General features: G+C 35.9%; 1 protein-coding gene across 1 annotated transcript in view; it reads right to left on the bottom strand.

The window, feature by feature from the left end:
- Window positions 1–1,886: 1,886 nt before the first annotated feature.
- Window positions 1,887–16,359, bottom strand: part of GRAMD1C (GRAM domain containing 1C) — a gene marked incomplete at its 3' end in the record, with an annotated part of 70,613 nt that continues 56,140 nt past the window's right edge. Inside the window, 9 exon segments of the mRNA XM_084231191.1 lie at window positions 1,887–1,967; window positions 5,933–6,038; window positions 6,257–6,367; window positions 7,549–7,606; window positions 8,654–8,830; window positions 10,657–10,760; window positions 11,459–11,601; window positions 12,841–12,959; window positions 16,001–16,138. Coding sequence (XP_084087317.1) covers window positions 1,887–1,967; window positions 5,933–6,038; window positions 6,257–6,367; window positions 7,549–7,606; window positions 8,654–8,830; window positions 10,657–10,760; window positions 11,459–11,601; window positions 12,841–12,959; window positions 16,001–16,138 — 1,037 coding nt within the window.

Here is a 16,359-nt window from a genome sequence, read left to right as displayed (position 1 = left end):
GAGACCCGTAGGTTGGCCAGTCTTCGGTCAGACCTCGGCAACAGGCGTTGGGGGTGCTCGCCACCGTAAATTGTGACCGAGGTACCGCCCCCAAATTCGCTAACCTTCCCTTAAAGGCCCATCACGGTCCCTGAGCTGTTCATTTATCCAACTTGTTCATAGTCGTGATTTCTGGCGAGTCTCCACGTGAGACCAGCAGGCCTATCTAGTGCATTTGTTTCAGCAGTTAGCATATTTGAAATGACATTGCTTTAAGATGAGAATTCTTTTTTGCACAAAATTGTGGAGTGTGGGCCCATGTACATACTTTCACTACAGCAGGTTTTCTAAATAATTGGGGGGGGGGGTTAAACAGAAAACGAAGAAAAAACTACAACTTAGACATTGTGGAATTTATTGCTGTTCAGTATTGCACACTCATACAGTTAATTAAATTCTGTGTATTTTTTAGTCTTGATTTATAAACTATTTTGGTAATTTTCTTTGAGGTATATTATGAAGTACAAGTTTTAAAGAAGCATCACAAAAATACTCAACTTGTCACTCATTTTTGTGAATTTCACAAAGAACAAGGGTTCAAGTTTTTAAAGCAGTCGCTTGCTCACAGCCAGACACTTATTAAATCTTCATCAAAAAGTCCCTAAGTACACTGGTACCCCAAGGTAGGCTTATGGGGATTCATCCAGAAAAGCCCATTTTCCCTCTAACCGAGTCAATACTTTGATTCTCTGCAGGCATCTCAAAAAATGACTTTAGTAATCCCAAGTGACTCTAAAAAAGGGAAACATTTAAAGGCAATGGTTGTTCCAAGAATACATACAAATTTCTCTTGTTCCAGAAGCATCACTTGTATTGAGATATATGCCTAAAAACTTGTTATGAAAAAATCAAATCTTGAGTCTGACAACTTCAATCAGTACATTTATTTGTGTTGGGACATAATGCCCCCCCAAAGTTTTTTTATTAAAGAGCAAAGTCTGTGTCTGGCTTTTACCTTAAGTATTAAAACATGCCATAACTGGCTACTGAAAACTAATCCATAAATTATTTTCAACCAGACGGCTTACTTCCACCATGAAAGACTGCTAAGCTAAAACTAAGCTTAGTTCAAGTATTAATTTGCCCTGTCACTAACTGCCCAGATGTTCATATAATCTGGTTTTGAAAACTCAGCATGCTTTTTCCTCTTTAATGTTAATATCCTACATGTTTCCTTCATGGACACTGACTTTTCTGTCATTTGATGCATGAAGAGGCAAGCTAGCTACCTGAAGGAAAAACTACTTCTTTCATAAAGATACAACATGGCTGGAGAGCCTTTCAGGTAACAATCACAAGTAGATGCAAAAGTGTGACTACTGAATTTACCTGCTAAATAGACATTTACAGTACACAAATGTAGTAATTTCATATGCTTAAAGACTAATCCTTCAAAATTAGTAATGATTGAGAGGTTTCTTTTTATATTGTCTTCTTTAGCCTCTTCAAGCTCTCTCCACTGTAAAGGAACCCACTGGACATGTACTGATTCTACACTAACAAAAAACATCAAACTTCCAACCTCACTAAAAATATGAGGCCATACTACTCAGTTCAAAATGTTCCATTTTCTTTTTGTATCACAGAAATTTAAATCCACAGTATATTTCATGGTTCACTGAAGAAATTCACAGCTTATAATTATGTATAAGTAAAAGGACGGATTTTTAAGGCCATCGGAGATTATCAAGTAAATGTTATTTAAAAAGAATGCTCATATCAGAAGTACCAATGATGAGAAAATACGGAGATGTTCCTGTGATGATTAAAATCCTTCATCCTCTGGTTTCCTTCTAGATTTTTGCTTTTAGTTCCAAGTGTCTCTACAATTTCAGTCCTTAAGCTCACTAGCTTTCAACAGCCATACCCGTCCTGTTCCTATTTAGTAGATCAAAAGTTCTCTGAAGCATGATGAGTGAGCTCTTCAACTGCAAAGAAAATTAATTTTCAACATCAGATTGTTTCAACTTTTCTTATTACTTTTATACCAAAAGTTTCCAAATATATTTAATATTAATTGTGTTTATACCAATGCCCAAATAAAAAAATAGCATATATAAAAGCCCTGGTATCTCTCAGTATAGCTGCCACAGAGATCCTCCCATCTGCTGTTGTAATGCACTTCTTCCTACAACATACTGCCATGTATCCTATTTCCCAGGGGGTCCATTTGTCAAATTATCCAAAGTGAAAGTCTTATTTTCTTACGTGGTTTCTGAAGTTGCATTGTTCTCACTATCTCCTGAACAACTCAAGTTCCACTACCAGAGCTTTGCTTGCTATTACACTCATGTTCCTCTTCATCTAAAACTTACCCATCCCCCATGTGTCCATGTAGTTTTCCCTAGCCATTCTGCCTCTGAATCCCAAAGCATTACTACTTACGTTGACACTTAATTTTGTATTTTTTTAAAGCTTTTTTATTACTTATTTATTTTTTTTAAAGATTTATTTATTTATTTATTCAAGAACCGGAGTACAGGCCAGATGCGCGGGAGGGTGACAGGGTTCACCAGAGACAGAGCGGGGAACAGAACAGGCAGGCAGACGAAATACACTGCTGAGGGGAGCAGCGGGCGAGACAGGAGAGGTCTGCCGCGCCATGTGGGTTCCTTACCAGCTGGCAGGGATAGACCTGGTGCTGCAGAGGCTGAGGACAGCTTCACAGCGCTGCACTCAACTGCCTGCACCACCAGGGGAGGCCCTAATTTTATACTCTTACAGTCTTTAAATAATACACATGGACATCTGATTTCTCTAGTGAAATTATAAGCAACTTGAGAGCAAGAATTATCTCTTAGTCTTTTTGTACTCATTCATTCAACAAATATTTCTTGGTTGCCTATTACCTGCTAGGCACAGTGCTAAGCACTGGGTATACAATGGTGAGCCAAATAGGCACTTTCCCCTCTTCATGGAGCTTACAGACTAGTAAGGGTTACAGAACTAAAATGGATAATCACATACATAAATACACACTTACACAGTGTATGAAGTTTTTGATTTGAGTAACTGGGGGATGACAGAACCATTTCTGAAACAAGGTCAACTAGAGGAAAGTTAAGTTTGGCTTGGGATGAAAAGCATATACTGTTTTGGATACAATCTGTCTGGAACACCTGTTAGCACCAAGTGTTAGCACCAAGGTGAAGAGGGCAAGTAGGCAAGTGACTAGATGAGTCTGGAGCTCAGGGAAGAGATCAGGATGAAAGGTATGGATTTAGGAGTCACTGGTATGTTTTGTATGCAAAGTTAGGAGAGTAGATATAATCCACCTAAAAGGGAAAGTAAAGAAGGTAAAGTAAAGACTCTAACACAGCTGGGAGCGCTGAGCCAGGAACAAGTCAGAAGAGAAGTAAATTATGCAGAGTGAAAGAAATCAGTAACAATATATGATTCCACCTGTATGAAATCTCTAGAAGAAGACAAACCACAGAAATGAAAAATAGATTAGTGATTGCCAGGAGCAGAGAGAGAGTAAGGGGTGGGGAGTGGCTGCTACTGGGTACAGTCATTCTTTATTGGGTGATGAAAATGCTCTGGAATTAGTGGTGATGGTGAATATTCTAAAAATTCTTTGAGGGTGAATTTTATAGTACGTGAGTTACAATAATGCTGGGATTTTTTTCATGATTTAAATGAAGGCAAGATACATTTCAAAAAAGGAGGGGTCAACTCTATCAAATGCTGACAATGAAAGATGAAAACTAAAAAAAGGTACATTAATTTTAAAAGCCAGAGGTCACTGGGGACCTCAGCTCAAGCAACATCAGTGGAAAATGAGAGGGGTAGGGGAGAAAGGCAGGAATCGGTGGGATTGAGTGAGTGGATTAAATGTATGCATGCAATTTGCTCTCACCTGAAACCTCACCAAAGACACAGTAGAGAGATTTTTTTAAATGCCTAAATCCACAAGGGAAGTAGACAGAAAAGGCTACAACAGCAGCACAACTTTGGAAACTAGATAGCAGATAGATGGTTTTGCAGGTCTGAAAAAGCTGTATGGTAAGCTAAAACAGCAGAGAAAGCTAAGAACCAACCAGAGTCTCAGAGAATGATGGCCAGTAGGAAGTGGGAATACAGAGGGACTAAAGATTGGGTGAAATGTTAGGCACCTCACCTTTCCTTCTGCCCAGACAGAAGGAACATCTGCCAAATATATTCTTCTTTCTTTTTTAGAAAGAAGAAAGGCTTTCTGGCTATCTGGGGGTGATATGGGGGAACATTAGACATCAGTAAGGACAGCAGTGCCCATACCAAAAACAGAGATTATGCAAAAGTGCATTGAGATTATCCCCCCTGCCCTCTCCAACCCCTCTTCTTTTATTGAACTCCAAAAATGCTGGCAGCCAGCCCTTAATCTTTCAGAGAGGAGACTGGAAGAGTCCTCCATGAAAAATGACCAATGCAAGAGGAAAGACGTAACGATATTAGTATCAGGATTTCTGAAGCAACAGCTGAGCCAGATTTACAGAGTCAGATTAGAACCACATGTTGAGAACTTCACATCTACAGAAACACAGTCATGTATTACAGATGTCTAACGAAATCCTCTAATCCTAAGGACAGAAATCAAAGTGGGGAAAGGATCTTGATGGAAAGTGAGTATGAAAGAAGAAAACAAACAAAAAAATTAACTCTCAGTGACATGATCAGAGATTAAAGATATTATAGTCATTAAAGGTGGGGGTGGGGGTTTGGGGAGGAGGAGCAATGATCTAGGGCAAAGGACTGTGGGTGTCTTGATTGTAGGTGTGGTGTTGTGATATATATCCAAAAAAGTGTGAACCCATTTCCTGAAATCATATGCTGTTCTATAAACTAATGTTACTACAATAAAAATAAATAAAAGATATTATAGTCACTTAAAAAGAGCACAATGCCATTTAAAAAAGGAAAATTCAGAGAAATAACATCTCTTTTAAATTAAACTTGTTAGCAAAAATTGAAAAACTCAATGGAAGAATTTGAAGATTAAATTGAGGAAATCCCTGAGGAAGCAGAACAAAAAAGCAAAGAGATGGAAGTTGGAAACAGAAGGTAAGATGAGACAACCTGTCCAGTAGAAGGTGGGCATCTGAATTATAAATGTAGAAAGTCAGAACAGGAAAAATGGAGGGGAGGAAATCATGACATGTATAAATCATTATTTCCCAGAACTAGAGGGTCAGAATTTCCAAGTTAAAGGATTAGGAATGGGAACAGCCTCAGAATTCTCAATAGTAACACCAGAAGCAAAAATAACTTAGAGCCAATAGCACAATACATTCAATATTCTGAAGAAACATTATTTCCAAGCTAGAATTCTATCTCCAGAGACATTTATTAATCAAGGGGGAGGACAGAATAAAAAAATTTCAGACAGGCAAATACTTAAAATATTTACCTCCACACCATTACTCAGGAAGGCACTAGAGAATATGTAATGTTCAAATGAGGGCAGAGTTAACCAAGAAATTGGAAAACAAGGGCTATGAGGATGCAGGAAGCACCTCTAAGATCTATAGTCAACAAATAAAATAAAAATAATGAACAGAAATGCAGTATTTACATTTCTTCATTAAAAGAGTTGATATTAAGCATGAATTTTATCTAGGAGGATCAACAAAAAGAATGTGGCAGATGTATACTGGCTGATGGGGAAACATCTGCCAAATACATTATTACTAATTGAAAAAGGAGGGTGTGCAGTGGTATCCACAGCTTATTTCCATATTGTAAACAAACATACCCAAAAAGGTAAACTGTGCATAATACAGAAACTAGTAAGGCTGAGTTGCCCCTAAGAAGAGGTGTAGATATTATAGTTTAGAGTAGATATTCTCTCACAACCAGATGGGCAGCTGATTCCTACCCATATGAAAGTGCTGAGCCCTGTGGTCCAGTCGCCTACCTGTTCCAGCATCACAATGGAGTCTCGGAGCACTCCTTTTAAACTATGTGCCCGTTCATTGTTGTTTTCAATATTTTCTGCTCTTGACACCGTATCAGAGACTAAACTGAAAAAAAAAAAAATCTTAAGAATCAGGGGGATAGATTCTAACCTTTCATCTTTTAGGGCCCCATATATTTGCACAGGAAATAAAAAATTTGAAAAATTGATGACTATAGAATAGTTAGCAAACCAAAATCTCTCAAACTGGAATGAAATTTTCTGCAGCTAAAGAATTATTGAAATAATATGGTAAAACAGGTTAGGGTTGAAAAAAGGACTTACTTTAAAGACTTCTCTTCTTGGAGGTGGAGACGATAAAAGGATTGAGCAGCATATTCTAACTTTGACAGCTTCAGAAACAGTGTCACATTCAACAAAACTAGCAACAGCAAACTGGGCAGAGCAAATCACAGCTGGTTAATCCATTCTTATGTACACCTGAGGTACTGTTAATGCGGAATATACACGCAAAAGTTTCCAGAATGTGTATTATTGAAACCAGTTTCCAGTTATTGTTATTTAAATCATTTATTCCTATTTTGTTATATGAAAGAATTACTTTTAAGTATTAAGTGGAACATTGTGAAGGTAACTAAAGTAACACTGAAGTCCTCAGATAAAGCAGGTTGGAATTGTTCCTGAGAGCTCGCCTCTAAGCTAGGAATCCCAGTCATTGTTGATGTGCGACCACCAACTTAGAAATCTCTCGGCTAAGCTTTCAAGATCTATTTTTGGGTGCTTTGGGACTAAGCAATTATATACCCATAATGCTCCATTTCAGAAAAGGAAATGAAGATCAATATGGACTTGATCTTAGACAGATCACGATGTACCTCTTATTCCCAATGGGGGAAAAATACCTATTCAGCAAAAATTCTAGTTCACCTTAGACAAAGAAAGTATCAAATCCCAAATATATATTAATGGTGCCATGTATAAAATGTTATATACAAGATTAACTTATTACTCCTTTGACTTTCACAGCAGTTTTCCAGTGGATGTATATATCTTATCACACATATATCTCCTCAAATACATAGATAGCAACATATCTCTTTTTTTCTATTAAAATACTTAAACACCCTTAAAAATATATAGTATTCACCTTTACTAGTCCAGAAGAGAATTTGAAGAAAAAACAAAAGCTAAGATAGTAGCAAGAAAATCAAATCTAAGAAATTATTGTGGTATTGAAATGGTACGTAGATTAACATTTCAACATTTGAGTATAAATTTTATGCAAAGTAAGGGAAAAGATTACTGATAATATTTTCTATTCAAAAATGTCACTGTAAACTAACTTAAGCAGACTTTGTATAGAACTTCCCAGATTAGTTTTAAAAATAAAAAACATTTATTGAACATGTACTTAGTGTTCCTTCAAATTAAATAATTATGAAAATCATACATCAAAAACTATCAGACAAGCACATAAAATTACTGGTTTTGAAGGCCAAAATTGTTCAAACAGTGGCAATTTCTATACAGTAATATGTAAATAAACTAAATCATCTTGGAGAGTTAAAATATAAATGAAGACACAAATAAAATAAGAATCCAAAACAAACACTTACAAAATACTCATCACCACAATAAGAGCGATGCTGTAGGTTCCCATTTCCTTTTTCTTTCCTGCAGATCACACACACAAAAAAGAGGCTGCTTCAGAATCAGGACTGTGATAACAACTGGTAAAAATTTAATTTCATTTGAAAATAACTGAAGAAAAAATTCTTGAAATTATTTGTGAAGACAAAGTGATTTAGGTTGAACTCCCTCACCTCATTTTTGGTTTTTGATATCCTGTGTAATATGAAAGATATCTACAATAAAAAAGTCCTGCAAATTTGGCCTATAATATGAATTAATTAAATAAGCATTTCAATACAGCATAGAAGCTCTCTACTTAAGTTCCAACTCTGCAAACAATATTTGAACAGGGTACAGCGCTTTCCTCCTTAAAAAAAAAATTTAATCATCCTTACCTGTTTTCTGTCACCCAACCTTTTAAATGCCAAAATTAAAGAAACATGAAATTTAAACAGTAGATAAGCATATTCATGCTGATGTAAACTTTAGAAGAGGATTTGCTAATGTAGAAGGATGAGAAGGTATGACAGCTTTACAGCACTGAGAAGAGAGAATAACAGTTAATAGAGGCAAGATGTCCTCAAAATTGAAAGTCGGAATAATAAACATCAAATTCCATCTTTGACAGTACATAGGATTAAAACCATATAATTAACTACATTCAAGGGTAGACAAGTGTCTCTAAATGCTACGCAGGAAAGGTATGAGCGAGGAGTCCTCGAGCAGGGAACAGGGGTGGGACTGGCGACCTGGGAGCCCTGGCTCAAATGGAGCCAGTTGCCAACAGTTGCTAAGAAGGGATTTGGGTCCAGGGTTGTCAGGTCTGTTTTTATATAAAATACATCCAATTTTAAAATATCATTTGGGCCTAGTAAACTACTGCTGTTGGCCATATGCCTAACATTTTGTAATTGCTCCTTTATATTTAAATACTAGTTATCTTTAAGGAACTCAGAGTTTGGAAACCTCAGAAAAGGAGGGAAGACAAGGGAGAGCACCTAAGAACTGACATCAACAAGAAGTATATTCTGCTTCATATAAGTAATTACTGATAAAATGTTCCAACCCTGTTTACCAGCTAACAGTTACCTGTAATATCCCCTTTGGCATCTAAGCCCACATCTCCAGAAGAACGCAGAGAAGAAAGTTTAGGGTTTGTTTCTGCTGTTCGGGTGAATGTTCGCCTTCTCCTCCGTAGGCCACTAAGTTTTCCAGGGTCTTCAATGGACTGACTTAATATAGATTCTTCCATTAACAAATTTGATTCTAAGAAGAATAAAACAAATCTATACATAGCATAGAAACTTTTTTTTAATATTTATTTTTTTATTTATACAAAAGCTGGGGTACAGGCCAGAGGCGAAGGAGAGTGAGAGGATTCACCAGAGACCCACCGAGTGGGGAGCAGAATAGGCAGACAGACCTAAAGCACTGCTGAGAGGAGCAGCATGCGCGACAGCAGAGGTCTGCGGCTCCATGTGGGAATCGAACCCGCGCTGCAGAGGCTGCAGACAGCTTCACAGTGCTGTGCTCAAACCGCTGCACCACCAGGGAGGCCCCCTAGAAACTTTCTAAACTGTAAGATTGTTGGGGGAGGTTGGATATTTTGCTTTCAGTTTGGGTTTTGAAGCCTTGGTAACTTTCTTTAACTATTACTCAAGTTCATATGGCCTAGAGTCAAATTTTACTCTTAATGAAAAGTTTTGGAGAGTACAGGGATTCCATAATGAGGTTTCATTATTCTAGGAAGAATGAACTGTATTAATAAGTAATGGGATCATCAGAGCAAATTCGCCATGTACTCTATTAAATATTAATGAAAAGATTTCAGTTATGGAAACAACAGGCTACCCACTTACACTGAATCATTAGAAAGATTTCCAAGATAGATTACGGTACTTGATTGTAAATCTCAAAGAAAAGAATAGCATATAACAAGTTCTAATTTATAATGGGGGTTTGCAAAAAAAGGAAGTCTAATAAAACTTGCAAACAACCTAAAATCACTATTTTGTCATTTGTTTCAATCTTTTCCTTAACCAGATTTTTTTTTTATTAGAAACCCATTATCCAGGGGCCTCCCTGGTGGTGTAGGTGGTTAAGTCTCAGTTTGATCCCCAGCCCCACATATGGCACAGCAGACCTCTTCTGTCTCGCCCGCTGCTCCTCTCAACAGTATATTTCAGTAGATCTGCCTATTCTGCTCCCCACTCTGTCTCTGGTGAATCCTTTCACCCCCCACACCTCTGGCCTATACCCCAGTTCTTGTATGCATAAATAAATAAAAAATGAATCTTAAAAAAAAAAAAAAGAAACCCATTATCCAGTAGCCAAACTAATTTTTGAGTTTCATTTTCTCTGCTTTTGATTGGGAGTTTACTAATAAAATAGCCAAGAAAAGCAAGGAAAATAACAACTCAATAACAAATTTCAAATTACCCTGGCTGACTGACCTCCAGCTTTTCTATAACTAAAATTACTTATGTTTATGTATATATTTTTCCTCATGTATATTTTAAGAAATATCCAAACAAGACAACAGTATCATTTCCCTATGTTTACCAGCCTCTTCCACCAAATCCATACTTGTACATGAGACCATTGCTAAGTGGGCCTGCATAAACCCAGAAAAGCTGCACTGGTAAGGGAGGTGTGGGCCCAAGAACTCTGCAGACCTTAGCAAGTACAATAAAGTTAAGATAATGTTATGATCGTAGCCTCTGTAGTCAGCCATCTTGGATCCTTGCTGAGGAAGGGAGTGTGACATCTCCTAACTGGGTGATCTTAGACAAGTCATTTAACCTCTCTTACTTCTGTTTTAGTAAAACAGCAAAAAATAATGACCTCACAGGGTTGGAATGAGTGGACATACATAACATACATAGAACAATGTCTGACATGTAATAAGTATTATTAGGTAAGTGTTACACCAATGAAAATTAAAAGTCTAAATGCCAATTGGGGCAGTCATAGCACTTCAGTGGGAGTCATTCCAATAATATCTACCAGTTCCTATTGTGACTCAAATGAAGTATCCATCTATTTTACTAATAAATGTGATCTTTATAAAAACAGAGAAGAAATTTGCGAACCAAGCTGTTTGAAATAGTCCTCCAATGAACTCCAGGAATTCTTCTCAATCAAAGATTTGATAAGGGCCCATGGTTGTTTTTTGTATTTCAAATCTGTGGAAACTCTAATTGGGTAAGGAGGAAAGAAGAATATTTAATCTTTAAAGGACAGAATTTAGTCATATTAACATTGCAATTAAATGTAAAACTGTAGTCAGTGGAAAGCCAAAAGAATTAAAATATGTTGAATATAAAAGAAAATTTGTCAACTTATAGAGACGTCTTCAAAAAATTCACTATTGTTGCCTCTGATAATTTCATCAGAATTACCTTCCAAGAACTTCTTATTTTATTTCTTTCCTTTTGCTAGCCCTGAATTTTCTTAAACAAGTAAGTTTCAAAATCAATTCTAAATTGTCTGTCTTGTATAGAAAAATCTCTAGTGGACACGAATTGAAAATAATCACATGAGCTAAGCCTAGGTCAAATGTACGCTGGCTCGTCACTGTTTTTCATGCACCAGCATTTATTTCCCATTACAGCACAAGTGCTTACTGCTCACCATGTGTTCTCCAAGAACTCCCAACCCCCTCTCTCATTAAACAGGGTCACGTGGCCAGTTCTGGTTATTGCACTGTGAGCACAATTCTACATCTTTCTCTTCCTGCAGCAGCAACCACACAGAGTGAACTGAAACGACACAGATTCTGAATTGTGCAGTTCCAGGATGTCAAAGCCTTCACCATAGTGTTAATGAGTAAAGATTTCAAAATTAATATGTTACCAGAGTATATGCAAGCCTATCTTGACTAAAGCAGCTCACCTCAGCCGGCATTTCTGATTCGAAACTCGGATGATATAGTATCTGTTCAGGGTATAGAAGTAATCGTGGTAGGGGACATCATGTGTCATTACTTCTGAATCTACCAAATAAAACTGTGCTGCCCGACTTTCTTTATATAGTGTCTGCCAAAATAAGAAAAAAAATTGCATGTAAATGTTTAGTATATCAAATTCCTTGCCAATTTCAAACATACTAGAATTCCTTCTGACAAAGTACAAAAGATATGAAAAACCTATATACAGAGCCAGAGGACTCCATGTTGGCAATGCTAGCTAACAAATGAGAAGGGACCAGCAGAAATAGTAGTTGCTGCCTCTCTGTCAGAAAACTGCATGACTGCTTTCTTTTAGGTATGAAGGAGAAAAAGGAACCATATAATCTTTTGTGTATATTATTATTTTATAAACGGGGTAAGAATTCAAGGTTCAATAGACCAAAGCAAGGATTGCAACCCCCAAATTCAACACCACCACTTCACCAAAAAAGTCAAGGAAAGGGCAACCAAATAAAACACTGCTTTCCCTAAGTAGGATCTGATGTGGTTGCTTGCAAAACCTTTCTCATTATAATCACAGCTTTTCTACTTATCCTTTAATGTATAGATGCTCCAGAGTCAAATTATGCTCCGGTATCAAATTACCAAACTTTTCTTAAATGTTTGAAAATCTAAAATTTAAGTACTTTTTAACACCGATGAAAACTACAACAGCATAACTTGTACAGACATTAATAGATATTTTCAAACTATTTGCATAATAGATGCACCAACACAAATTGGCCAGACACAAACTCCACAGTGCCATATATTCAATATCTTACAATCTCTTCCCCATACATCACAGCAACCACCTAGTGATCTGGCCGTAACCTCTGATATGATCCTATAGATCAGATTCTAGATCTTTTTAAAACCATTTCTTATGAAACGCACACAAGAGGAGAAAGGAAGTATAATGAGTCCTCATAAGTTCATAAACCAACTTCAACAACATTAACTCCTGCCCAATCCTGTTTCATCCTCACCTCATCTCCACATCCCTTCCTTCCACCTCTGCCTGGCTTTTGAAGGAAATCCCAGACATTAATATAATTTCATCCATAAATGCATCAGTATATCTCCTTATAAATCCTCAGAATATCTCTTTAAAATATATTTTCCTAAAACATAGCCACAATACCATAATGACATTTAAAAAAATTAATTTGTTTGCTTTCAGATTGGATTGATTAGCATGATTAAGTCTCTTTTAACATAGAACTGTTTCTCCCCTCTGCCCTTTTTTTTCTTCCTTGCCACTTAATTGTTGAAACTCTTGTAAATTGGGGACTATTCTTTAGGGATATTGACAGAATAGACATACCTGCTTTTCACTGACAGAGGTGCATTTTCCAGTCAGTGGATTATTAAGGACAATAGTGTAGTTCATGTTCCTCAGTTGATGACCATCAGGTTGTACTTTCCAAGGAGTAGATACTACATCTAGTCATGCAAAATATAACCTGAATTAGTTCTAGATTTTTGAAGAGTATGACTTAAAATAGAATCCAAGAGGTAGCTGTAGACTTGTTTTAAAGTTAATTTCCGATAAGCCCTAACTTACTCATAACTGTATGTTACAAGTTTAACATGAAAGAAAAGCAAAACTAAATGTCCTATAGGTGACACGCTCCCATCACTTGTCATTATGCAACAACATGACGTTGATCCCAGCTTGTGGAGAAATCATGTACCTACAGTAAATTCATAGAAACAGAAAGTAGAATGATGGCTCTCAGGAGCTAGGGAGTGGGGAAATGGGGAGTCATTGTTTAATAGGTACAGAGTTTCAGTCTGGAAAGATGAAAAGGTTCTGGAGATGGATGGTGATGATGGTTACACAATGTGGATGTTATTAATGCCACTAAATTGTGCATTTTATAATAGTTTAAGTGGTAAATTTTATATTATATAAATTTTACCACAATAAATAAAAATGGTAAATTAAGGTGATGGGTTTTATTTTACTACACATGCAAATTTCCTGAATGTGTACACTTTTTTAAAATTTAAAATGTTGAATAAAGACTTAAAACAGCTTTGAATTACAAAAGTAGTTTCACATACAACTGTAGACAAAGATTTAAAGAATACTTATTTAAAAGTTCCCTAATTGAAAAAAAATTAGATCTAGTAGTAGGTACTTTAGTGCAGAAATTAGATGAAATGCACAATAAATGATTAAAGGTTTTTCACAGAGTACTTGATGTTTTTTAAAAAGTTTTTAAAACCAGTTCTCAAGAAATACAACTTTGATTACCAGGTAAAAATCCAGAAGATAGCAGAGGGGTGTGCAATCCTAAGCAGAGTCTCTCCTTTGGGATCAACCTTCTATTCCAGGTCTAAGTGATAAGATGCCTATAACTGTTTAGGTTTGGAATTAGCTGTAAGTTTTTGCTTCCCAAGGCCATTTATAACATCAAATTGCAAATATTGTCATCTATATTGAAACCAAATATGATATGAGGCACACCAATGCAGTTGCAATTCTAAAAACAAACTTTCATTTAGTGCCAGAATGGAATAATATGTTAGTTCCTTGTGGACCTTTTAACCATAAAAAAGGCAGTGCAATATCAATAGGCATCAACTTAGAAAATTAAGGTGAGGGTCACCCTGGTGGTATAGTCTCAGTTAAATCTCAGTGCTCTCATGCTATCACAGCTGCAGCCTGAGTTCAGTCCTGGGCCAGGGAGCTAACCCACATATGGCACAGCAGATCTCTCCTGTCTCACCCACCGCTCCCCTTAGCAGTGTATTTCACTCAATTTGCTTGTTCTGCTCCCCACTTTGTCTCTAGTGAATTCTCTCACCCTCTGCACCTCTGGCTTACACCCCAGTTCTTCTATGAATAAGTAAATCTTTAAAGAAAAAGAAAATTACGGTGAAATTTGAGAAACTAAGAGAAATAATATAGCTAATGCTTCTGACATACCAAGTTCTTCAAGTAGATACGAATTGCAAGAAAATATTTGATTCAGAATAGATAAAACAGGTTAAATATAAATGAAGAGGAAGATTTATATCCCTCAGATAGTCCATATTTTTAAAACTGGAAGAATGGAAAAAAAATTTTTAAAGCTATGTTATCCTTAATATAATCATAAGACAATTGCTGTCAATTAGAAATTACTTAGCTACTGTACTATGAAGAAGAAAAACTATTTTTATACATGAATCCATACCAATGACATGATCTCTGAATACATAATTATGTTTACATAAAAGTTTCTAATAAAGGAATAACATCTGGTGGTTAATAAAATGTCTAGATTATAAACTACATTTGAATTGACTATAGAATAACTTTCTCTTTGACTATATCAAATGATTCATGTTGCATAAATCTCTGCTGCTGCTTTCCAATATTATATAGCAAGCTAAACCACATGCTCTCAAAGTTTTAAAATATCTCGAAATATTAGGATAAGTTCAGCTTCAAACTAACTATAAGCTAATTTGAGATATTTACCAAAGTAGAACTTTTAATACATAATCTATGAAATCTTTTATGATCTATGAGTCACTAATTTCCTAACTAAAGCCTTTTTTAGTATTTTCATTGAGGTATACCATAGACACTACAATCCCAATTATGCAATTCCTTAAATTTTCACACACACACACAAAAAAAAACACATGGAAAAATGGGAAAAATGGGGAAAAAATTCTCACAGCAAGAGAAAAATTTACCAGTATCTCAGAAAATCCCTCATAGTCTTTATCCACCCAGCTATCTACAAAAACAATTACTATACTGCCTTTATGGTCACAAATATGTTTTGCTTGTTTTTGAAGTATATATAAAGAAATCATAGTATATATTCTTTTGTGTCTGTGAGAGTTATTCATATTGTTATAAGGAGCAGCAGTCTGCTTTTTTATTGCTATATAGTATTCTCTTGTGTAAACATATACAACATGTTTATCCATTCTGTTACTGATGACCAGGCTGTTTTGAGTTTTGGGCTCACTGTAGATAATGGTGCTATGAAAACTACAGTACATGTCACTCAGAGTGCACATGTTCCCATTTCTGAAGAATATATATCTACTAGTAAGGATATATATCTATTAGTAAATTGTTGAATCATAGAGAATGCATATGTTTAGCTATAGTAGAGATTGCCAAGCCATTTTGCAAAGTGATTGTGACAATTAGCAGTCTACTAGCATCTAACTGTTCCACAATGAAACCCTTTAAAGCTGGGTTCAACTCAATTGAACTGCTGCATTAATGAACAAATAGAGTTTTTCATTTAAAAAGGGCCTTAATTGTATGTAGGATCTGACTGATTGAACAGTTATACTGTTAGCATGTGAATTGTACCAAAATATTTAAATATTAATTTATATGTCACCAAAATAAAATCAAAGCCTGTCTAATTTTTCCCTGACAAGATATATTAATTTATAAATGTCCCACCCTCTAAGAATAATAACATTCTTCCAAATTCAATATTAGATAAGAACTCATAACCAACCTATTATATTCCTAGAATTGGCAAATTTCTGCATAAAGCGTGAACTGGTAAAGAGCAACTCAAACATTCTCTCAGCACTGATGTGGAAAACACGGTTGATATAAAGTCTTCCATGAAGATCTTTCTCAGGAATATTTTCTGTGGGGGGAAAAAACAGAAGTAAAAGGGAAGAAACCAAGGAAAGATCATTTCAAGTGCTTGCTTTGGCACAAAATGGTTTGTAAATGTCATTACAATGATCAGCACATCCCAGGACATTATTAAAACTCTGAGTTACTATTATACACATAAGTACTATGTATAACTACATGCCCAATAATATTTAGTTAATTAAACTATATGTGATCAATATTTCAGTT

This window comes from Talpa europaea (assembly GCF_964194135.1).
Source record: "Talpa europaea genome assembly, chromosome: 4".
In the NCBI taxonomy this organism is placed as follows: Eukaryota; Metazoa; Chordata; class Mammalia; order Eulipotyphla; family Talpidae; genus Talpa; species Talpa europaea.
The sequence above is the reverse complement of the archived record's forward strand: the minus strand, read 5'-3'. Positions and strand labels throughout refer to the sequence as shown.